We start from the raw sequence: 25,013 nt of genomic DNA on the forward strand, positions 1-25,013 counted from the left end.
AGACCTGAGTTCAGGTTTTAACATCCAGGATGGGTGTCTTACGACCTCCTGCAACTCCAGCACCCCCTTCTCGCTCATACAGGAATTGCATGCATATCCCGTGCCTACAACTCCCCCAGCCCCATTCACCTTATGTCCTTAAAATAAAATAACTCTAAAGAAACACACAGTGCTATTTCTATGAACATGTTTGGACATCGATTTAGAACTTATATTAACTGTAAGAAAAGAGACACTGCTACGCCAAGTATTGTCCATATTTAAGGTTTTGCACATTGTTTCTTTTATTTAAATTGGTTTCATTGGAAACGTGTGGCATTCAGTTTTCAGAGAGCTCCAGGGAGACTCATGCCCTCCCCCACAATCATTATCGAGGCAACTTAAAGATACATCATCTGTACTTACTGGGGGGCCCGGAGGTCCTGGGTAACTGGGAACATTCACTCCTCCCTTCAAAAGAAGAGAAATCAGATGAGAAGAGTTTATAGAAACCTGTGGCTGGGAAATGATCATAGGAAATTAGATGTGGAGGTACCTGGATTTTATATAAACTGCCCATGCCATTCCCCTCGTTGAGCGGGACACCCTTAGGAAAGAAACAAGACACGAAAGTTAGCACTTAGAACTTAAGTCATTTTACCACATAGTATTCTTCCTATATTAGCTTTAACTTAATATTTTCCTCTTCTATATTTAAGGTGAATTTAATACCATAAATCAAATACCACAGTGTTGCAATATTTCAAATCATCAGGGAAAGCAACCTGAGCTATGCCTGGAACACTTGGATGCTTCCGGTTGGGGTTTGAATCGTGGGCAGGTCTGTCAGCTGAGGCACGAGTGCATTCGGGTGAAAAATGTTATCTGCTCATTAAAATTCAGTGTCTGAGTAGCCAATTTACTGTGTTTCCAGCCTGCTGACCTGCAGGCAGCCATGCCGTAGGACTGATGCAGATGTGAACAGGGAGACATTTGGCAACGACAAAGTGATGTTTCCCCATAGTCTCTTCAAGCCAAACAGAAAATTAAGGTGAACTGGAGGATACTTCACTTACAATACAAAAACATCTTTAATAACTGGGGAACCGGGTTGAGGATTTAGCTCAGTGGTAGAGCGCTTGCCTAGCAAACGCAAGGCCCTGGGTTCGGTCCTCAGCTCTGAAAAAAAAAAAAGAAAAAAAAAAGAAAAAAAAAAGAAAAGAAAAAAAAAGAAAAAAAAAGAAAAAAAATAACTGGGGAACTTGTGTCGAAACAAGCAAGCAGAAGGACAAAATCCAGAACCCTGGTACGTAATACGGAGTATGAAACTGTACTCGTTGGGCAGTTTGAAAACTCCCATCCACGTTAGCATTTTGGAAAAAAAAAGATGCACATGAAACGTTCAGTTTGGAAATACTTAGAAAGGATAACAGGTTCTTAGAAAAAAATCCAAGTGTGTTTTCAGTTTTTTGTTAATTTTTTAATAACTCAGCTTCAAGAAATGAGGAAGCCTTTATTTCATTACAGCTTGGGGGATAACGGAAGAAGTAGCGGTGCCTGGAGAGCACCGTTCACACACATCTTCAGAACAGTGGGGACGGAAGATGATGCTCTGTTTACTCTTTTATTGTTTCTTCATTTATTTGCCAATAACTGAACACGGGCTATATTTTAATATCCTTAGCCTCGAATAGATGTAAGAGACTTCTGAGAAAGTTTCCCAGAGAGTCTTAAAAACAAAACGAAACACAACCCAGAGACAAGAGGAAGATTTCTTAAGCCTTCTATAAAAGCACAGGTTTCTTTAACGGTCTCGTGATATTTTTTGCTTTTCTTCCCCCACTGAGGAGAGGACATATTTTAGAATCTGAACTCCATGAGTTTTACGTCTTGGTTCTTGAAGGAAGGAAGAATCAGATGCAGAACATGTGTAAGAAAGGAGACCCCGGCCGTGAATTTGTGGATAAAACATGCAACTACACACAGATTCATACTCTTAGTTTTCAGACAGCTATTGTGGGAATCCACCCTTTCTCCGCTAAATTCTGGCGGACCTCAGCTCTGCTGCTATTCGAACATGGCGCCACACGAGGGCAGACTTGCCACAGAGAGAGGCCCCTCCGCTCTCCACAGCCTCCCTGGAAGACTAGGGCAGAATACATCCAGGGCTCTGGTGCCTTTTCCTCACTGCGTGCCACGGATGCAGAATTTCCTCTCGTCTCAGACGCTACTTATGGGCGAACACAAACAACGTCTTTGAAAAAGTAAATTGCACGGTTGGAAAGAATGTCGTCTTGAAGGCCTTTTTATATCTGTGAAATTTTATGGTACTCAAATGTTTCTCCATCCTTTGATGGAAGTGGGCAGTCAGGGCCGTCTCAGGGTCAGGCATCCCGGTTCCATGAAAAAGAAGTTCATGGACTACAAGCAACTGTAAACATTGCAGATTGAAGCCCAGCTGAAATAGGGACAGGTTAGCCTACCTAATGCTGCACTGCATGTCGTTTACACACATGCAGGCATGTATGCACGAATGCACACACACTCACATACAAACAGGCACTCGTGTATGCGCGCACACACGCTCGCATTCACACACATGCACACATGCAACAAAAGAGTTAGCCTTCCAAGCATCTCCGTAATCAACTTATGAGTCTTAAGTACACAGAATTAAAACCTTAAACAACTCACAGGGGGTCCAGGTGGTCCAGGTTTCCCAGGGGGCCCCTCACTACCCTGCAAGAGAGACACGGGCCTGAATTAATGGCTTGGCCATTTCCACTTCAAGTTTGTGAACCAGGTTGTTCAAAGAGCAATCTTCCAAAATCACCATGGCTGCCATTTTCCTTCAGCCTTGTGGTCTTATTCTGCTTAGCTCATTCCTTGACCCAGTAAAATACATCTCCCCACCCCAGGAAAGTGAATACCTCCTTTCAAGTCCATCTGGATTCTCGCTGTGTGAACTGTGGGGAATAACAATTTCACTGGGGATAGACCATTTAGGTGACCTGTCCTGGGCTTTGAGAACAGGTGGGGAACTTTTCCTCCTTTGTGAGCATGGGGTATAGGGTAGAGTTAACTTGAATAGATTGTGGGCTTCAAGACTGTGGCTCTCTGGATTAGCCTTCACTCTTGGCTTCCCCTCCACCTCCTCCAGCTTTTTAGAACTAGGGAGATCATTATGGCAGAGGTAACTGAGGAATGAAATCACAACCTGTGTCATTATCTGCGGGTTAATATCAAACTCTACAACCAGGTGAGGTGTGTTTTACTGAGTGGAAGCAACTTTGGTATGACACCATTTAGGGGAAATGGTCTGTACAATTTAAATAGCCACAGACTTCTGCTTGTAGGAGACATAAATCAAAAAACCAAAGGGGATCCCAATAATTGCTTACTGGACCAATAACAATTCTGTGATTTTTTTTTTTTGAACTGAAACTTGGTGAGTGACTTTTACAAAGCACGAAATACTGACCAGTCCCTAGCAAGCAATTGTTGTAGCCCCGTTGGCTTTTCGACGGTTGTTCCTATAACTGTGCGCTGCTTTTAGAATGGTATGGTCATAAAATGCTCTAAACCACGTTTATCAGGGACAGTGACGTTGGGAGAGCATGACGGTGCCCGGGAATTCCAAGGGACCTCAGTCCTCTTCCAGATGAAGGGGAAACATCACAAACCATATATTTATCAGTACAAACAAATGGCGAAGTTCCTCACACAATGCACTGCCTGAGAACATGTACGCAGAGTAAGCATGTTGCATCTTTCCCTAAACTGCTTTGATGGCCGCTGTCTCCCTAAGACTCCCTCTGTTCTGCTGACCGCTGCCCACGGCCTTCGGAGCATTACATCACACTCCTCATAAGTCAACAAACAATATGTGCCTATTGAGAACACGCCTCCTCCCCGCTTCCTGGCACAATTAGAAGGAGCATTCTCACTTGTACCCTCAAGCTCACTTCAGGGTGGAATTCCCATTAACTTCAAAGGCCAGTCAAGGGCCGAATAATTTTCATAGAAAATAGAGAAAAGGGACCAGCGGGACCCGGAACGATCCTTACGATATTAACGGGATGAAAACGTGCTGAGGCTCTCTAGCACGTTGTTTCCTTTAAGTGCACCACCACTCTTCCCTTTGCTCAGGGAGCTGGTATCCTGGCAAGCCTGCTGGAAATACTTAAGTAGCTAATGTGGCTCTTTGCACTGACTTCCTTGATCTGAATAGCTTTAGCTGTGTCACGCACTTGGTAGCCATGCCTGGATGGTCACTGTGATGTGAAGTGAGATCTGACACCATGAGAAGCTTGACACTCCTGTGCTATTGGTCTTCCCTCCCAACCACAGCACATATGTCCAGCTGTGAGCCGGGATGGTTGGATGAGATTTAGAATCACCGTGGCAACACACCTCTGGGCGAGAGCATCTGTGGGACGTTTCCAGAAAAGTTTAGCCGGGGGACATCATTATCACATAGGCTGGAGTCCCAACTGAATAAGGGAGTAGAAGACCACATTCGTCTCTCTCTGCTTCTTGCTTACAGATGCAGTAAGCATTCAAGACCTCAAGATCCTTCTTCTATCACAACTGCCCCACCACAATGAACTTCACTCAAGTTCAAATAAACCCTTCCCACCTTTGGCTGTTTTCTCAGATATTTTGACATAGCAACTAAAGTAACTAATACATTTTTCTTTCCAGGGAACATGGTTTTTGTCAATTTCCGCCAATTCCTTCTAGGAACAGCATTACCAGATTTTCTCATACAATCACAAGCCCTTGATTATTGACCATTGTCCTGATAGCTAGCAAGGCATCACCTGGAGCTAGGGAACTTGTTCAGAATGTTTGGGCTTTCCTCCCCTAAACTTGCAGCGTGAATCCACCTCATAGGATGATAAATTAATTAGATGGGCCCTTTAGGAGACAGTTAGGTCACGGGTTGAAACTTTCATGAATGAGATTGGTGCCCTTATAAAGAAGCCCAAGAGAGCTTAGTTACAGTTGAACCACACGAAGACTCATTTAGAACATGCCCTCTGTGAGCAAGAAAATGGGTCTGGCCACCTACCAAAACCACCAGTGCTTTGGTTGGGGATTTTCTAGCCGCTGAGATTTTGAACGAAGCTGTTTAGAGCCAATCTATACTATTTTATTTTAGTTTTTACAGAAGCCCAAAGAGAGCGAGACTCAGCCATAGCTGGCAGTCTCTGACACATTACAATCCCACTTACCTTCATCTCTTTAGGAGGTTTGCACCAGTCCCCCTTCCTCACAGATGGACGTCTCAGCTTTTGAGCCATTTGAATTTTCTATCTGCAAACCTAGTGCTCTCATCTATGAGCACCTGTGTTTGGACCCACTTTCAGACCAACGTCTTTGCAAGTCCACTCCATGAATAGCCACTTCCCAACAAACATCGTTTGCTCTTGTAGGCTGCGTTTGATTGCATAGAGCTCTCAGTAAATGGTCCCACCTTACCCCTAACCCAAGTCCCATTTTCCTCTTTACCTTGTCACCTTTTGCTCCAGCAGGACCAGGATGTCCGGTTCTTCCTGTTAAGCCCTGAGAAATGAAAAGCTGGGTTTGTTACAGAACCAGCAGGTCAATGGGCAAAAGGTAGTGGAAGGTGGTCGCTTAGACTTACCCATTGAGAAGGTCATTTGATCCTAATTAAGTTGGTCTTATAAGCTTATATTTCTTCAGGCTGATACAGCAGCCTGTATTCTCCTGATAAGCCCTTGGAAGGTTAAATTTTCTATCTGTGGGTTTCTTTTTTCACCTTGGCTAACCACATTTAATGACCTTAATTGAAACCTTTTGATACACTTAAGAATTTAGCCTTGCTGTTTAAATGGCAATTTACATAACACGTCTTTCTAAATGAGGTATAATTTTGGTAGCCATCAACATTTTAAATACTCCAATACGAGACAGAATGAAAAATGTGCATATTGAGTTATGTGATCTGCATTGTAAGAAGGAAAGCAAAAGTTTATCTTAATTCTTCTTTGAGAACAGAATTGGCAGTAATTCTTGTGGTTTCTTTTATGGTTCTTTGTCATAATTTTAAGTTTTATTATATGCAAGCATAAATGGTAAACTTTTAATTATGGCAAACCCGTGACTCAATATAGTAATGGATGCTCACTTCTTATTTGAGAGATAAAAACAATTTACTGGCACAGGGACTTTAAGGGAAGAGACAGAGAAGTTGAGACATTGACTTTAGTAGAGTTGGGTTAGCAAGGAAAATGCATTGTTTGGGACAAACTTATACAAAGATTATCTGTTGTTCTGAAACTCAAGCGTGATTGTGTGTCCCATCTTTTATCTGGCAATTGAACTTTAGGACTGCTTAGAATTAAACTCTAAATAAGAGATTGGGTTTGGCAGGTTGGAAATGAAAGAGATTCTGTTTCAGAAAAACAAGATAAACCCAAGGCCATATTGCTATGCTCAAGGGGGCAGCAGGAACAGAATTTCTAAAAATGCACATCTAGGACAACAATAAATTAAAGCCGATGATCTTTGGCCTGTTATTTTTCCTTTAGAAAATTCTCAGCTTGTGATGCATCTGAATACCTCTTCTACGGTTAGTGCTGAATTTTATAACAAAGGAGAGAGTGTACTTGTGTATGTCACTTCCAACAGAGTGAGAAGCAGCTCTTTGGCTCAGCCAAAGTTCTGATGAGCAGCCTCCAGGCCACTGAGCAGACTCAAATAATCTTAGATGAAAGTCGGAGTTCTTCAGGACCCCCTTGGGGGAATCAGAGGAAGTATTGAAAGAGTTGAAGGAGCTTGCAACCCCATATGAACAACAATGCCAACCAACCAGAGCCCCCAGGGACTAAACCACTACCGAAAGACTATACATGGACTGACCCAGGGTTCCAACTATATATGTAGTGGAGAATAGTCTTGTTCTCCAAGGAAGCCCTTGGTCCTGCCAAGTTTGGAACCCCAGTGCAGGGGAAGATGGGGTGGGGCAGTAAGGGGGATGCATGGGGGGAATACGTGTATGGGGGAGAGGGAAGGGATGGGATGCCTATGGACAGGAAACTGGGAAGGGGAATAACATTTGAAATGTAAGTAAAGAAATATATCTAATAAAATTATTAAAAGGGGTTGGGGATTTAGCTCAGTGGTAGAGCGCTTGCCTAGGAAGCGCAAGGCCCTCGGTTCGGTCCCCAGCTTCGAAAAAAGAACCAAAAAAAATTATTAAAAAAAAAGAATACATAGTCTAAATGTAATTGGAGATCAAACAGATTTAGTAAAGTGGTGGTTGTAGTTTTTTCCTCCAAAATCCATAATTTCATTAGTCCTGTGTATTTGGCCAGATTAAAAAAAAAGTCGAAGTTCTAGAGGAGGCTGCTCTTCTAGGCAATGGGCGAGCTACACAGAGGTACCAGGAATATTAATGCACCATGTATCGTTCCTACAGTTATGGCCCATGAGGAAACTCGTCTTAGCGAATACTTACAGGGGGTCCAGTTGGGCCAGGAGCTCCTGAGAGGCCAGGAATTCCTTGAAGACCCTGGAAAAAAACCAGAATTGTCAGATTTTGGTGTTAAGTGAATTTGCTGCCAACCCCAGTGAGATTTCCAGCACTTTCAGAGGCCTTCTGGGGTTCAAATTGTGGACTATCTATAATACCACTATGACCATCCACCATACATATCACACATTATTACTTGTTGTATTGTGGAAACGGACACAAGTTTTTGGTTTTTACCACTTTTCGTATAAGAGGCTTAGATCATGTTTTAATTTGAGAAAAAAAATTCACTCGTTTGGTTGTTTCAGATTCATAGAAAATACATCAAGTTCTAGATGGAAGGGCTGGGGCAGGGGCTGGGGCCGGGGCTGGAGTTCAGTGGTACAATATTTGCCTAACGGTCATCAAGTTCAGGTTTTGGTCTCTATCAGTATAAATACCAACCAAACAAATACGCAAAAAAAAATGCACTAACAAAATAAGACCCAAGTTCTGGATTGAATGGGGTCATTCTTTCAAGAGTCAGTCTCTTAACTGAATGAAGTACTTTTATGCTGCTCTAATATTGTTATATTAGAGCTCCTATTTCTGTTCTTAAATGTTGAATTTCTCTGCCCATTATAAATAATCAGGAAAAGTGACTGTGGTAAGATGACTGCATCTGTACGTACGAGATGTCAACAGGATTGAGCCGGATAGAGGTTCTTTGTACCAATAGGCTTAAGAATAACTTCAGTGTATCCAATACCAAAGAGACCGCATGTTGTTTCAGGTTTATTTTGAATGTGAATAGTTTCAATCAGCTCATATATCTGAATGCTTGGTCCCTAGTTAGTAGGTAGTAGAACTGTTTTGGAAGGATTAGAAGGTTTGGCCTTGTTGGAGGACGTATGTCACTGGGGGTGGGCTTTGCGGTATCAAAAGCCTGTGTCAGGCCCAGACTACTTCTCTCTCTCTGTCTCGTGCTTGTGGATCAGATGTAAGCTCTCAGCTCCTTTTCTAGTACCATGACCTGCTGCTCTGTCTCCCCCATGATGGTGATAGATTAACCCTTTGAAACAGTAAGCAAGTGTTACTCCCAATTATATTCTTTCTTTCTTTCTTTCTTTCTTTCTTTCTTTCTTTCTTTCTTTCTTTCTTTCTTTCTTTCTTTAACCAGTTGCTTTGGTCATGGTGTCTCTTTGTAGCAATAGAAAAGTAACTAAGACAGGTATGACGTGAAATACTTAAAGGATCTACTTGAGTGTTCTGAATGCCTCATGCAATAAGTATCAGGCAAAAAACTTGGTGTATATTTGTATTAAAGAACGTAGTCATTCTTTCTTCAAGATTTCATCAACCCCATCGGCTTGCTTTGTTTACATATGTACACTTGTGGATGTGTGGATGACTCACTTCAGTATGGTGGACCACCTCTTTTCATTTCTCTGTTATCTCTTATGCAAGTTTATAAACAGATTTATAATGTTGTAAGTGGAAAGGAAAATTTCCCATTGGGAATGGAACATTTTAATGACTGACCCTTATGCACATAATGTATGATAGATTTCTTTATCTTAAAACATCCATATTTCCATAATTTTTCTACGTTTAACTGTTTCAGATATACTTATGCATGTATCTTCCTCTCTTTGCTACTTTAAGTCTCAACTTTGAGATGCTGAGTGAGTTTTCAGGTTGTCTAATTCGTACTCATGGGAGTCGTTAACCTCTGATGACCGCATTAAACTTGAAAATAAACCCCACTACATACATAAAAACCATCTCTCTCAGCAGTCTTTCCCTCAGCTGCCTGAAATACTGTCACAAGAGTGAAAGCTGCTATGGAGGCATAAGGGGCCATATGAAGATTTTATAAGACACAACGATGACTATTAAAGTAGGCTGACACTCAAGAGCAAGATGGCCAAGTTTAGCACAGAGTGCCAAATTCAAACACAAATTAAAATCTATTGCATAGGTAGTCAGCCATCATTGCTATACTCTATGAATAATGACATTTTCATGCCTTGTTTGTCATTATCATAAAATTGCATGTGAATACATACAGCCAACTTTTTTCTCTGCCTAGGAAACATAGGATCTGTGCTTTGCTAACATTTTACAATTCGATGCTGAGCTGTACAGCAACATGAGGAACCTGGAGTAAGCCGCTCTTCAAAACATTGGCAAATGGGTGGTTCCTCTAACTTAGTGAATCAAATTGATGTTTCTAAAATTAGTTCTCCAAAAGGTATGACCTTCCTTCCCTCTATGCCTTCTCCACTCAATGAAGAGTCGATGCCTTTGGTTTTGTAACGTTAGAGGCAATGCATGTCTGTTATCACTGTATAGTCTGCTGGGCAGTTGGAAAGGTATAGATTCTTGGTTAATATTTGATTCATTCAGACAAATCAGCCAGTTGTGTGACTACGGTATTCATTGAGTGCAAGTAGATGAAGCAATCATTTGCTGTTATTGATCTGTGCAAGAGACAAAAGTTGGGTTGGGCCAGGTTCATCCCCATTATGCTTGGGATGTAGAGGGCCTCCGGCACTTCAGTGAGCCCTCTGCAGAACTTCCTGTGTTCCATGTCAACGAGCGCACAGAGTGTGTCTACGGAAGAGACACACTAAAATATGGAGGGATATTAACAATGTGTTCAGCTCACCAAGATGGCAAAATACCTCACAGAATCAATACAAACTAACTTCTCATGAATTTAACAGAGCCGCTCATAAAAAGCTCCAATTCCAATTATTTCTCAACTCCCTTTTTTTTTATTACCTTCTTGATTGCCTCTTAAGCCCGCCTCTTGAATCTAGTTAAAACCTGCCTGCCTGTTAAATCCCATTGTTGTGCTTATTCTTTACTGAACCCTTCCCCGGAAGCAAAAACTACTTGTTTTCAAAACAAATGCCTTTAATGTTTTATTTATAAACGAAAATAAATGCCGTATTTCTCCTTCTTTAATTTTTCTTAACTTGGGAAACAATCCAGAGCCAACCTTAAAGGTTTCTAGAACACAATGAATATCAATAAAAACAATAATAAATGATGATAGCCTGAAACGTGAAATACAGTTCCAACCAGGAAAATAGATCTATTTTACGGTGTCATAATTTCCCATACCACCATCAAGGTTAATCTATGCCAGATGGCTTTCTTACTTTCATTAAGAACTATTAGCACCAAAACTGTTTAAACTAACAGCAATTCATCATTCTAATTGGTTTTTCTAAGTTAATGTGAGTTATGCGGGACGAGAATAATATCCTGGGTGTCACTGTGGCTTACAGTCAGAAAATTACACCATTATCTCAAAACCACATCTGAGTTGGATGCTGGGTCCTGGGGCTGAGTCGATGACCTAAACCAGTCTGCCCAGATCCTTAGCTTATTTCTCCCAAGCATTTGGGAGCTGAGCAGTGACTCAGAGAAACCAAGGCTGTTGTACAGTGGTGTCCCCCGGCTCTTAGCTGGGCTCTGAGGCTGCCCTCATCCCTACACTTCTTCATATACTCTCTCCATCGCTTAGAAACCCTGAGGTTTCTTTTATGTGTGTGTGTGTGTGTGTGTGTGTGTGTGTGTGTGTGTGTGTGTGTGTGTGTGATTACACTCTTCTTCTTTCTATTCTGTGAGAGTTAGGATAATTACCTGACATCAGAAACCCCATAATTTACATAGTAATTATTATTAGCCTTGATGTTGTGTCTCCACATCTGGACCACCATAGATAAATGAGCATCTAAAATTATTAAGATGTGTTATTTTAAAACAACTACCTACTCGTGGTTTTAAATGGTCTTGGGATTAAACATACATTTTGGTGGACCCAGTGTCTTTTTGTTGGGGTTGGTCTGGGGCTGCTGCTGTGTATTCAAATGCTAAAAACTGGCCCCCAAGATCTGGTTGCCCCCAGTGAATGAATCCTCATGTATACCAGCTTTTGTTTTGTAAACACCCCACCCCCAGTTATCTCTGATTGGTTGATAAGGATGCCTACAGCCTGTAGCTGGGCAGAAGGTGGGTGGAGCTTGTTCCTAGGCTTCCAGTCTCAGGCAGGGACCACAAGGAAGAGTGAGAGGAAAAGAAGGAAGAAAGTCGCCATGGGGTTGCATGGGTCGGGAGCACATGGCCATGAGGGTTGGCACGATGGGGCAGAAGCAGCTCAAATGAAACTTATAGCAAGAATATCTTAGGGATTTTTGACAAAGAAGCAAACAAACTAGTATAGGGGGCTGATATCTGTCCAGCTCTGGTGCTTTACAGCTTATTATAAACCTAAGGATCTCTCTGGCTTTGGTTGGTATATTTGAAGGCAATGGTTGGACCATACCCCCAGAATAATAATTACCTCAACATCTTTCCTCTGTCTGATTAAATAGGGAGAAGCAATAGCAGAGTCGCTTACCTCATCGCCTTTCTCCCCATGTAGTCCAGGGTAGCCCCGCTCTCCTTTGCTTCCCTAAGGAGACAGTAACTTCAGCCAATACTGGACTATTTCAGTGTCATTTAGATCAATGGGGAAAAGGACACCTCCCATCAGAACCCCCGGGGTATGTCATGTGGACAGGATCAGAGTACAAAGTAGCAAAGGCAGCCTGCCCCACCATGCCAAAGTAAGTTCTATTTTTCAGAGTTGACAAATCTCACGGAAGACTCTCTTACCTTTGGCCCTTCTCTGCCTGGGACTCCTGGAGGACCTCGTGGCCCTACATCACCCTGGAAGACAGAGGGGTAACAGAGCCGCGAGGGGGGTACTTGGTAGAAGCGCTGTAGGGCCCCGCAAACACGCAATAACATGCAAAACAGCTCACCTTCCTGGCTGCAGGGTCATATTTTCCAGGCTCCCCAGCTCCTCCACCATCCCCGTTATTGCTTTTCAGCCCAGGGACATTGGCTTGACAGTTACCACAGAAGTTCTAGCGAGTATAAAGACAACTTACTGAGAGGTTTTATACAACTGGTTTAGGAAACTGATCTATTTGAACCTGGCCAGTGAGTCCCATTGTGAGGCCATTCTTGCTTTCAGAGTCCTGCGCGTCCAGTTTGGAAGATGACTTTTTTTTTTTTTTTTTTTTTTTTTTTTTTTTTGAATCGGAGCTGGGGACCGAACCCAGGGCTTTGAGCTTGCTAGGCAAGCGCTCTACCACTGAGCTAAATCCCAACCCGGAAGATGACTTTTTTTGAGGTTAAAAACTTTGATAAACCTAATCATTAATCTTGGTTTATGATACTGGTGAACTTGTACTTAAAAATGAAAACACCACACATACATCTCTGATGCCATGAGAACCTGCCCTGGGAACTAGATGGGTAGAGAGATTGCTACAGGACTCAGAGAGTAGCCGTTGTGAGATGGGATGGAGCTGTGAGTGAAGACAGGGTGCTATGCTGGAAAGGCTTGGCGGACTGCCTGGGTCAGAGGGAGTTTAGGAGAGAGGGTGTTGCCTGCATCCCACCAGGACCTGACTGAGATGATTCTGGGACGGAATGAGTAGTGGGCGGGATGAGTAATGCAGTGTAGAGGAGGCTGCCCTGGCGAGACCGCCTGTTCCTCAGATCCCTGAGACCCCTGCGGGCCTGGTTCTCTCTTAACAGAGTCCACTCAGTAGGTTGCCTGTTCTGTGAGCCATCCGTATTCCATTGGAACATTAAATTCTGGTTGAGTATACACATTTCTCCCCCTTCAAGCATTCAAGTGTCTAATTGCTACAGTCCTGTCATTTCTCACATCATTGTTGTTACAAAGAATCTAGGACTTAATGCCCGAGGACAGGGACTCCTGGGTCAACTTCACACCTATTAGCTATGTGTCCGGGGCAAATTGTTTAGCTCCTTGGAACTTCAGGTATCTTTGATGAATGAGAATGGTGCTTGAGCCTGAGCTTATAGCATTTTAGCAAAGACTAAATGGGGAGAAATAAGTAATAATGCATTGACTGGAGAATAATTACAACTCAAAAAAATAAGAGAGCTTTCTGAAGCCCTCACAAATATTCTGCCTTAGGAAAATATATTGCTTTATTGGAATTCCTACTAACCACTCTAAAGGTTTTTATATTAATATTCCACTTATATATCTTTTCTGAAAACTTTAATTCCGCAGCCGATATGTCCCCTGTCACAGATTCAATGCTATAACTATTTCTTCATGTTTGCATGTAAGTCATCAGGTAAACCATTAGGATAAACACAAGTTGTGTAAGTGAAATATCTGTAAGCATGGGTGGTGTATGTGCATAAAGTTTCTGTTCATCTATAGACAGGAAGTGTAAGAGTGAAATCAACTACATTTTCATTTGGGTTCACCAACTCTTTTATACATGCATAGGTTTACCACTGCCTGATTCCTCAGATCCCTCATTCTTACTAATAAAATACAGTCAAATATTTAAGAAAAAAGATGGTAGCCATAGATGTGTGTGAGTGTGTGTATGTGTGTGTGTGTGTTTCTGAATAGTTAAAGCTAAGTTAAAACTTGTTGTATTCCTGCTTAAGCCTCCTTTTTAAAAAAAATGGCTTAAGACTTATTTATTTATTATAAATAAGTACACTGTCACTATCTTCAGACACTCCAGAAGAGGGCATCAGATCTAATTACAGATGGCTGTAAGCCACTGTGTGGTTGCTAGGATTTGAACTCAGGACCTCTGGAAGAACAGACAGTGCCCTTAACCACTGAGTCATCTCTCCAGCCCCTGACTTAAGCCTCTTAAAGGCTGAAATTACAGGCATGTGCCACCATGTTTAGCCCAAGGCACTTTATAGAATAGATAATCAGTAGAGATGATTTTTGTTTAACAGGGTAACAGCTGTTAGGGCGATTGTTGGCTTTGGAACTTTATAGCTCATTCTGTGAAATTCCATGACACTAAAAACTCAATCTGTAAGCTAGATGCTCAGACTTTCATCTCAAGAGTGATCAGAGCTGACAGGGTGGCAGATACAATTCACAGCCAGGAGCCAGGGAGGATAAACATCTAGGAAGAGAAAGCTGTTGCTTCAGAGGAGGCGAGACCTACTTAAAGGTATCTCTCAATGATGTCACCCTTTCCTGCCTTTCATCTCAATACTGCCTTCCCGCATCGCATCTCCATATCCACACCGTGAGACCCTGAATTTCAGAGTCGGAGGATGCCAGAGTCTACTGTAGGACACGTGTGCTTTTCTGTCTTACGTATTCTCTAACATTTGAATTTGAATTTTTGGGGCTGAGCGGTTAATTCTATCTTTGGTAGAAAGTTCCCTTTTAACCTTTCCTGCCCACCAGCATGTAGTTTCTTTTATAGCAAAAGAATACCTTCATCAGGGCGCCAATGTCTCCCAAGAGAGGAAGCGCGATCTGTAGTTAAGAAGAGAGAAAAAAACCCAAACCCATGGGTATTTGCATATACACGAACACGGTGCAGTATGAACATAGATGTTGATGTGTTTTTGTTTTGTAATTTATTTTTTCACATTAAATCCTAATTGCAGCCTTCCCTTTCTCCTCTCCTCCCAGTTCCACCCTTGCAAGTCCCCCTCCCATTACCTCCTCCTGATCTCAGAGAACCCCACCCCCGCCTGAGTACCACTCTACTGTGGGACATCTAGTCCCAGGAGGACTAGGCTCAGTCTCACTCACTGAGGCCCAAACAGGCAGTCCAGGTAGGGGACAGGGATCCAGTGGCAGGCAACAGAGTCAGAGACAGCCCCTGATCCAATCATTAGGGGACCCATATGAAGACCAAGCTGCACATCTGCTACAAATGTGTGGGGGTCCAAGGTCCAGCCCCTGCCGGCTCTTCGGTTGGACTCACTGGCTCAGCTGTATGCTTCATGGTGCGCCACCCAACACTGAAGAAGCCTGGCTATTAGAGTAGTCACTGATCCTGCACCAAGGGCCTGCAAACTCACGTGTATCATTGTTTTGCTCAGACCTCTGTATTTTGTAGCTTCCCGACCTGGTAACCTCTGTGCTTTCCCTGTGCGTTGGTTTCAAGCGATGTATAAAAGTAAAACCGCTGGTTAAAAGGAAATCACTCCTTCACCAAGTCCATTGTCAGGCTATTGAGAAGTCTGTCCCTGGCAGGGTGAGTCTGTCTTAAAGTTAGCTCTTACGGAAGTTCAGAAGAGACGTCAGAGGGACAAGACAGACATCCGGGGAACGTGGGCTGTGTTTGCGCTACAGGTCTTAACATGTCCTTTCAGAGAGACGCACTGTACAAGCCGAGTGATGTCTGTCTACAGGATCTGTGGTGAGGTGCATAGGATTCAGTGACGGAGCTAAAGGAAGGTGGCGTGCTGCTGTGGGGTGCAGCTAGCGAAGGCTCTGAGGCACCAACAGTACAGGAGCTAAGGGGATCCGTGACTCCAGCGAGAGGCCAGACTGGTATTTTATTATTCACGACTCTTAATATAATGCCATATGTGCCTCTCAAAAATACAAGTGTTGGGGCTGAGGCTGTTTAAAGGGATTTACTGTCACTCTTAGCAAGGTTTAACCCGAAATAAAACTGTGTAACACATGGTTAGTATCTTAATGCGTTTTCTGTGATTTTTTTCAATCCAATTTTCATAATTTAATCATCTCATCTGTTCAGAGGCACTCCATCAACGGAGGTGCACCGCACTGGAGGTAACTTACCTGAAAACTTCTATTTAGAAAATGAAATTCATTTACTCACCAGCACGAGGAAGGACAGAAATTGTGGCTATCTATTTTATCTCAATTTCCCACGGAACAAAGACATTAAACACTAAGGCTCAGCCTGGGGCAAAATCGTACGGCTGAATTATACCCTTAGGAAATAAGTATTCATCACACACATGCACAGGAGCGCGCGCGCTCAGACACACGATAATGCTGACCCAGCTTGGATTTTTTCCCCTGTACAGAATAATGGAGATAAACAATATCACCCAGCAGACACCGAGCATTGTAATTAGTTTGGACAGCAAAATTTGTTTGGTAGGCTGTTTGGCTTCTGGGTACATTAAAGATACATAAATCAGGCAACGCCTGTCTACATACCAGGTCACCTGGGGGGCCTGGAAGGCCTGGCTTTCCGTCTTTCCCTGGAGCTCCCTAGAAACAGAGGCAACTCATTCAAACCTCAGCAAGTTAGAGCCAGTTACAGCAGACATGGGATGGGAGTTGGGAAACGGTCCTTACGTCATTCCCTGGCATCCCTGGCAATCCAGGCAGACCTCGAGGACCCTAGGGGAAAAAATAAAAAAAATTGCTTGGGAACATCTTTGCAGCAACTTCCAGCCATCAAGAAAACCAAACTTGCTTTGTTGGAAAACTCAGTGAAGTCACGTACCTGAATGCCTGGCTCTCCCGCTGGCCCTTGGGAGCCCTGTGTAAAAAAAAAAAACGAGAGAGAATTATCCAGATTCTACCAGGATGGTCCACAAATGCCCCTCTGTTTAGGAGAACAATAGGGTTTGATGCCTGAATAACTTGAAAGCTCCTAAAACCCTGCACACGGTTTCTAGAAAGTTCCTCGTGACACCTAGCAGTGGTTAAGCTGCTGAATGTCTGAGGTTAGAAGTATGAGACTTTGTGCACACACACGGGTGTTTCTCTCTGCTGCTGCACACACAGGAGTGTGCAAGCACAGAAGTGTGCAAGTGATGTGTCCAAATCCTATCATATCGGAAACTAACTGCCCACGGCTCAGAGGCCTGGGCGACCTTTCCTTTTTTCATTGACTTGTTTTCGTATTTGTTTGTCTGTTTATCTATTTGTGTATTTAGTTGGAAATAGACTCTTCTCTCATACAATACATTCTGATCACAGTTTCTCCTTCCTCCATACCTCCTCTACTTCCTCTTCAGAAAACAGCAGGCCTCCAGGAGACAACAACCCAAGGTGACAAAACAAGGTGCAATAGCAAGGCTGGACAAGGCCACCCGAGGTTGAGGGTCAGGCCAGCCAAGGCACTTCCAGTGGCACCGCCTTTAGTTTAGCACTGGGGAGCAGAGGCAGGCCATTCTCTGTGCGTTCTAGATCGGATCTAGAGGAAGATGAGGGCCCGAATGGATCTGTCTCAGGTCCTCTGTTCATGCTGTGGCTGTTAGCTTGGTGTTTTTGTGGGATTCCTTCCTAATAATGGAAATGGGTGTATTTTCACTCTTTTGTAGTGAGTTTTAGGCCAGCCAGGGCTACATAGTGAGCCGGGTCTTTTTTTTTTTTTTTTTTTTTTTTTTTCTTTTAAGCAGTTGGCACCAGCGTTTGCTGGGTTTCTTATCTTCTTTAAAAATATTCACAGCACTGTTGTCCATTCAACAATTGCCTTTCAATGGTGTTCCAACTGATCTTTCCCCTCTATAGACTTGTTACCTCTTTAATGAGTTCTTGATACAATGTTTTATCATCTTTTAAAGGCAGTGTCTAAGGGAATGGGTTCCTTTCCAGCATTTTCATAGACATGCTGCTCTTACAGGCTTCCTTACCCCACTGCCCTCTTCCAACTTATTTTCTTCCTAGTGGTCTCTGTTCTTGTCGTAAGAAACCCCTCCTGCTTCCTGTGAGAGGTGTTTCATTACACTCTCTTTTACTTTCTCCTCTCCTCTTCTTTATGATATTTTCTTCCCCTCCATGATTTCATATCTATTTATATAACCACCCCCCCATACACAGACACACACAGATATACACACACACAGACACACACACAGACACACATACAGACACACACACAGACACACACACACAGACACACATACAGACACACACAGACACACAAACAGACACATACACACACAGAGACACACACATACACACACAGAGACACACACAGACACATACAGACACACACACACACACACACACACACAGCTCCCCATGGAGAGAAAATCTACACTATTTTCTTTCTGAGTCTGGATTATTTTACTTAGTAGAATTATTTCTAGTCGAATGTGCTTTCCATCAAATTTAATGATTTCCTTTTCCTTTATGGGATGAATAAAATTTCCTTGTGGGCACATACTACATTTTCTTTATGTATCGAGAAGCATCCCGGCTGGTTCCACTTCCTAGCTGTTGTGAACAGTGAAGCAATGAACACAGATATACACGTCTCTTTGTGGAATGCTGAGCTAGAATCCTTTTGATACGTGCTCAAGAGTAATACCGCTGGATCACGTGGTAGTTCTATTTCCAGCTTTCCATAGGCATTGTGGCAGTTTGCATCTGCACCAGTTGTAGGTAAGAGTTACCTTTTCCTCATCTCATTATCAATTTTTGCCATTTGTCATGATGATAGCTTTTTGACGAGGGGGAAATGGAGTCAGAAAGCAGTTTGTAAAAGCCATTTATGTTATCTGTAGTTGTGTGTGTACATTCATGGGCATGTGTGTATTTGTGTGCCTGTGTGTACATACATGTGGTGCATGTGCACATGCATGGCGGTCTTGGTGTTGGATGCCCCTGGAGCTGGAGTTCGAGGGTGTGTAAGTTGCCTGATGTGGGTGCTGGGAACTGAACTCACTTCCTCTGGAAGTTCACGCAGTACAAGCTCTTGACTAAGGATTCATCTCTCCAGCCCTCCTGAAAGCAGAGTTCATTTGTATTTCCTTGATGGACAAGGGTGTTATATATTTTATCTACTGGTCATTTTGTTTCTTCTTTTAAGAACTATTTAGTTCATTAGCCCATTATTGGTTGAACAATTTAGAGAATTTTATTTATTTGCTTATTTATTTAGACCTTCAACTTTTGAAGTGTTTTGGTTTTTAATAGATGAACACACTGGTGCAATCTTTGCCATTCTCTAGGCAATAGTTGTTTCCTTCTTAGTTTCATATTTTCCCATCGCCAATTTTTTATCTTCTATGCTACTGAATTTCTTTCCAGAAAGTTTCTGCCTATAGTTGTATCTTGAGGAGATTTTTCCTAATGCTCCCTGTAGTAGTCTCTCATTTTATATTAAAGCCCTTGATTCATTCTGAATGATTTTCTTCAGGGTTGGTGATAGAAGCCTATTTCTTTCTTTTAGATGTCAGGATCTGTTTTCCCCAGCGCCATTTATTGAAGAGGCTATCTTTTAGTCCAATGAATATTTTTGATACTTTTTTTTTAAATAAAAAATTAGGGGTCTGTGGCAGGATGATTTTCTCAGTCTTCTATTCCCTCGGTCTGCGTGTCTGTCCATGTGCCAGGATCATCCTGCTTTGACAGTGCTGCTCTGTAGGGTAAGTTGAGATCAAGTATAACATATTTCTAGAATTGCTCCTTCTGCTTGGGATTGCTTTTGTGTCTCTATATGCAGTTTAGCATGGCTTTTCCTGGCTCTGTAAAGAGCATCACTGGAATTTTGGTGGAGATTACAGTGACTCCATGGGATGGCTTTTGGGGACACTGATATTCTCATTGCATTAATTCTGCCAATATATGCGCATCAGAGATGTCCAACCCCTCGATGTCTCCTGAACCTTCATGTTTTCATTGGACATGTGTCTGACCTCTTTCCTCAGGCTTAATTTTAGGAAGTCCCCAACCCAATGCTAATTGAGTGAGATTTCCCCGCCCTGATTTTTCTTGTCACATTCCTTAATACTACCTAGAGGAACCGTTACATTTAATGCTTATTTTGCATTCTGCTTTGTTGCTGAAAATGTTTTCAGCTCTAAAAGTTTTCTAGCAATGTCTTTAAGGGTCTTTTAAGCATAAGGATTGAGTTGTATCTAAACAGGCATATTTGAATCCCTTCTTTCCTGCTTGTAACTCTTTTATTTCTTTTCCTCGGCAGTAGCTTTCTGTAAGGTTTTGAGCACTGCACTGAATAAGAGTGGACACGTAACACAACCAATAGGTTTCGATAAATGTCTGAATGTTACTTACTGTTCTACCAGGGATTCCTACCCCTGGTGGGCCTGTGTCCCCGGGGGAACCATGGATCCCTGGCAGACCTCTTTCACCCTGTGAAACCAAATGCTCCAATTAATTCGAAGCACAAGACAGATGCATTTTCCGTTATGTTTTTCTTAACTATTAATCCTTTAAAAAACTAGCTATGGAATTCATATACCTTTGGCCCACGTGGACCAGGTACTCCTGGATTTCCATCCAACCCCTAAAAGGAAAAAAAAAAGGTAAGATGACTACATTTCTTTTTCTAAATAATTAAAAATTAGAAGTCATAATTCAAAACCATGACTTGTTCATTAGCCTTCATTTTACTTGAATACACCTCTTAGTAAATACAGAGGGACTATTTTACAAGGTTATAGATTTTTGAATAATTAGCTTAAAATATAAGAGGTTTTATCTGTGAAATTAAACATCTAATCCTCAGAATCATCTCCATTAGTTGCTGATATAGTGGGAGAAAAAGGGTTGGGAAAATGGGCAAACCAAATGAGTATATTGCCTTTCGGGTTTTCAGGTGATACAGTTTCCAATGTCCTGAGCAGAGCATGGATCACACACACTTTCTATGAGTGATGGTCTGTCACATGAAGTCCTGACAACTTTGAAACATCTCACACGATATGTAAAACGTGTGCTTGCTTATCTTCTGCCCGAGTGACCTCTTGGCTTGCAGCAAAACATTCAAAATGTTTTATCTGTATATGCTAGGGTAGAAGATCAATTTGGGGGTGGGGATAGCCTTAAAAATCACACGTGTGTCTTAAAACTGGGGGTCCAGAATTAGTAGCGAATAAGCACTCAAGAACGCTCCTAGCGAAAGGGCAGAACTTACTGGTTTCCCTGGCAGACTTTTCCCTGGAGGCCCAGCATCACCTTTCGGACCTGGAAGTCCAGGAGGGCCTAGCCTTCCTCCTGGATCTCCCTGTGGAAAACAAGATGCGATTCTTTCATTTTCTGCTGAAGTTCATTTTGGGAATTGGGAAGACAGTAGTTTCCGTTGCTTTATGTTGTCATAGCCAATCAGCTTATCCTATATTCTGTCCTAAATTCAGCCCCTCCGATGCATTTCCCAAGTGCCTAGCTCACTCTGAGTGCTCTACCTGATATCTTAGACACATTCAGGTTCTGACTCAAGGTCTGCAACACACAGTTTAGCAGTACTAGGGAGCACCGACTAACGCGCAAACACAGGAACAAAGAGCCTGCCGATTCATGAAGCTCTTTTAGATGATCGACATGCCTTATTATTTCCTGAGAGTGGTGCAGTATAAATATTAATATGCATATGACATGTCAAGAAACAGGCAGTAAAAGACTACGAGACTTCTGAGCTTGACCTCAGCCCTAATATCTCCACTTCTAGGTTAGCTCATTTTCTTATCTGGTGTTTCTGCGCTCCACCCCTGCCATGACATCAGGGACACCATGACACAGTTTGTCTGAATGTCTGTCCCCTGTACTGACACATCCTGGGAGGCTCAAGCCTTGTAATCTTTTGCTTCTTCTACGACATTAGGACCTTTGTGTTTTGTTTCTATCTACTTACTTAATACACAAAAATAAAATCTACACTCTACCTTTTCTCCCTTAACGCCTTGTTTCCCAGGGATACCATGTTCTCCTGGCAACCCCTAGAAAATACAAAATGAAAGAAAACGAGCAGTTAGAACATCCCTTACTGCAATAGTCTTCTACCTTTGTAAGAGAACTAAATCTTAACATCTATACACAAGGTGATGTTGATTTTATTTAGCCTTAGGGGAAGGGTTATTCAGAGATACGTGTGGCCTGCTGTCTCATGTGAAGTCAACAGCTATGACAGAAAACAGAAAAGGGAAATTGAAATGTTCCGCCCATCCGCTTACTGAGAAGGGGGGGAATGGTGGGGTTTGAGCGCACTATAGCCCAACTGAAGACATCAAAATATTTTTATTATGCCTTTGCACGGTGGCTTTTTCCTTTTTGATTTTATTCTCTTTTTATTCCCTGGTACTGAGTTCAGTCTAACCAGAGTGCTTCATGTGTCATCCTGTGTTATGAACATTTTTTCTTTTTTATGGTTTCCACAGGTATTCCTTTGAAATAGTCCAATAATGGCTTGTAGGAGTGTGGAGGTTTGAATATACCTGGCCCAAGGAGTGGTACTATTTGGAGGTGTGGCCTTGTTGGAGGAAGTGTGTCATTTTGGGCAAGGGCTTTGAGACCCTCTTCCTAGCTGCCTAGAAGGCAGACAATCCTCTCCTGTCTGCAGTTGGATCGAGATACAGAACTCTCAGCTTTTGCTCTAGCACCATGTTTTCCTGGATGCTGCCATGCTTCCTGCCATGATGATAATGGACTTTACCTCTGAACCTGTAAGCCAGCCCCAATAAAGTGTTGTCAAAATATAGGAGTTGCCTTGGTCATGGTGTCTATTCACAGCAGTAAAGTCCTAACTAAGACAAGGAGGGATAAAAAAATAATTCCCATGGTTCAGATGCTCAGATTAGCAAGCCTGCTTTGAGGGTCAACCAGTAGCCTTCAGGAGGCTCAGGCAGTAAGCTTGAGAGCGAGGAAGGAAGTCATAAGGCTGTTCCAGAGGAGGTGGAAAGAAGGCAGATCTTAAGTCCGAAGACCTAGAGTCCTAGTCATGGGCAGAGAGTCAATGAGAGTTGTAGCTAGGAATTTTCTCCATTTTGATTTACTATTTGATGGTTAGCTCTCCGTTCCCATGGGGAGACTAGGAGATTATGGGAAAATAGAAGAAAAATACTTTCAAAGAGCATTAAAGTACACACACACACACACACACACACACACACACAGAAAGAGAGAGAGAGAGAGAGAGAGAGAGAGAGAGAGAGAGAGAGAAAGCGCTACAGCGAACTTATCATATAGTATGGATATTTGAACTCAAGTCTAGGTATGTAATTTGGAAACACTTGCTGTTGCTTTTGGTTTTCTCTTATTTCTTTGGATATTTCTATTTTCCTCCATTCTGCAATAGTGTTGACTACTGACAATTGAGTTATATTGGATTTCAAATATTGGTTTATCCAGTTCCACTTCAATGGACTCCCCAGGAGCCCTTGGCATTAGAAGTGATCAATTTGGGTAGGGGGGTTGACCTATGCTACATTTGGGGAATGTAGTATAATCATCTCATTAACTGACATCAATTTTATTTCAAAATCGCGATGACACAATACATACAACATCTCCTGGTGGTCCTCTGGGCCCCATGGGACCTGCAGGTCCTTGCTGACCCTGAAATAGAGAATGGTATATACTTGAAGTTTTCATAAAACTAGATCGTATCTGAATATTGGTGAAAAATGACAAGACTTTTATTGGGAAGGGATGGAGTTTTAGCATCCTGCCTTCTGCGTACTACACTGACATGTGCTCAGAGCTTAGTAATACAGTTCTGAGATGGTTCATTAATGGGGCTGTTTTATCAGCAGGGGATAAAGGGGTAACCATCCCAAGGCACTGGCTGGGATTGTTCCATTCAAGTCTCTCCCACATTTCCCCCAACTGCTTTATCTTGAGACACTCCTGTAGACTTCCCCCTGGGAAATCCAAGCATCTCAAAGATGCATAATTTTAGCAAAGAAATAGATCTCAAATCCTCTTCCGTTAGGAGGGTGACACAGGGTCGTAGATTTAACTGACATTGTTTACTCTTAAAGCTTTTATGGATGCTAGTGTGAATTTGCTCTGAAAAAGAATTTTAAAATCCCATTGTGCACCAAAAGGCCTGGCTTCTACATTTGCAACAATTTGTAGCCAGTGGGGTGGAGGTCACCGTGGTAACAAGATAAATTCTCTGAGAACATCTTCATGGAAATGAGCAGCACACCAAAGCCTTTCTGAAGGCAGGACGGCTGTAAATCTCACATTATTTCCAAATAGTGACTTCTGACACACGTTTATTTATGAAGCACATACCTTTAGCCCTGGGCTTCCTATTAAACCAGGGGGACCGGGATCTCCAGGTTCCCCCTAAATGCATGAGTGGGAAGGAAAGTCAAGTGTTACTATTACTTTTACCATCTTGTTAAGGTTGCAAGTGTGACTGAGAAAAAAATGTCAGATTACCTTTATTCCCTGTGGTCCTGGTAGACCTGGTTCTCCCTGTAAATAAAACAACCACCATATGGTTCATTCCTGAATCCAGATGAGATCGGCCATCTTGATACTTTAATTGACTCTCTACCCAGTTAACACATAACAAAGGGTAACATTATGGAGGTCATGCAATCAAACAATGCTATTCCTGAAATATTCAAAATCTTTATTGCTAGTAAGTAACAGAACACCGCATTTCTTTTCTTCATGTGATATCATGACACGTCAGTAATGACTCATTTACCACCAAGTGATATAAGGCAGGGTAGAATAGACTGATAGAAAATATATATGTGTATATGTACATTCTATAATATATTCATTGTGTAGTATATATGTTATATAATATAATACATAATATACATGTGTGTAATATACATATAATACAATATTTTCTATAACATGTATATGTTATATAGTATATTATAATATGCTTATTATAATATAGTAGAATAAAGAAGAATAAAAAGATGTGTGCAGGTGATTCTACTCCTAGGTGCTTAATAAAAACAAACAAAAAAGAGATTATATAACGTAGTGAGATATTTCTTATTTTCCATGGCTTACTTGAAAATCAAA

General features: G+C 42.2%; 1 protein-coding gene across 2 annotated transcripts in view; it reads right to left on the minus strand.

The window, feature by feature from the left end:
* The window catches only part of Col19a1 (collagen type XIX alpha 1 chain), a 348,231-nt gene that overhangs the window by 43,272 nt on the left and 279,946 nt on the right, over positions 1 to 25,013 (minus strand). For both annotated transcript variants that reach the window (XM_039084518.2, NM_001421322.1), the window contains exons 21-39: positions 24,405 to 24,440; positions 24,255 to 24,308; positions 23,517 to 23,570; positions 21,902 to 21,955; positions 21,157 to 21,246; positions 20,482 to 20,526; positions 20,295 to 20,372; positions 16,771 to 16,806; positions 16,620 to 16,664; positions 16,479 to 16,532; positions 14,766 to 14,807; positions 12,280 to 12,384; positions 12,131 to 12,184; positions 11,874 to 11,927; positions 7,466 to 7,519; positions 5,494 to 5,547; positions 2,674 to 2,718; positions 536 to 586; positions 406 to 450 (exon numbers count right to left, since the gene is read on the minus strand). In XM_039084518.2, coding sequence (XP_038940446.1) covers positions 406 to 450; positions 536 to 586; positions 2,674 to 2,718; positions 5,494 to 5,547; positions 7,466 to 7,519; positions 11,874 to 11,927; positions 12,131 to 12,184; positions 12,280 to 12,384; positions 14,766 to 14,807; positions 16,479 to 16,532; positions 16,620 to 16,664; positions 16,771 to 16,806; positions 20,295 to 20,372; positions 20,482 to 20,526; positions 21,157 to 21,246; positions 21,902 to 21,955; positions 23,517 to 23,570; positions 24,255 to 24,308; positions 24,405 to 24,440 — 1,050 coding nt within the window. The remainder of the gene's footprint in view (positions 1 to 405; positions 451 to 535; positions 587 to 2,673; positions 2,719 to 5,493; positions 5,548 to 7,465; positions 7,520 to 11,873; positions 11,928 to 12,130; positions 12,185 to 12,279; positions 12,385 to 14,765; positions 14,808 to 16,478; positions 16,533 to 16,619; positions 16,665 to 16,770; positions 16,807 to 20,294; positions 20,373 to 20,481; positions 20,527 to 21,156; positions 21,247 to 21,901; positions 21,956 to 23,516; positions 23,571 to 24,254; positions 24,309 to 24,404; positions 24,441 to 25,013) is intronic.

Source organism: Rattus norvegicus, chromosome 9 (genome assembly GCF_036323735.1).
Source record: "Rattus norvegicus strain BN/NHsdMcwi chromosome 9, GRCr8, whole genome shotgun sequence".
In the NCBI taxonomy this organism is placed as follows: Eukaryota; Metazoa; Chordata; class Mammalia; order Rodentia; family Muridae; genus Rattus; species Rattus norvegicus.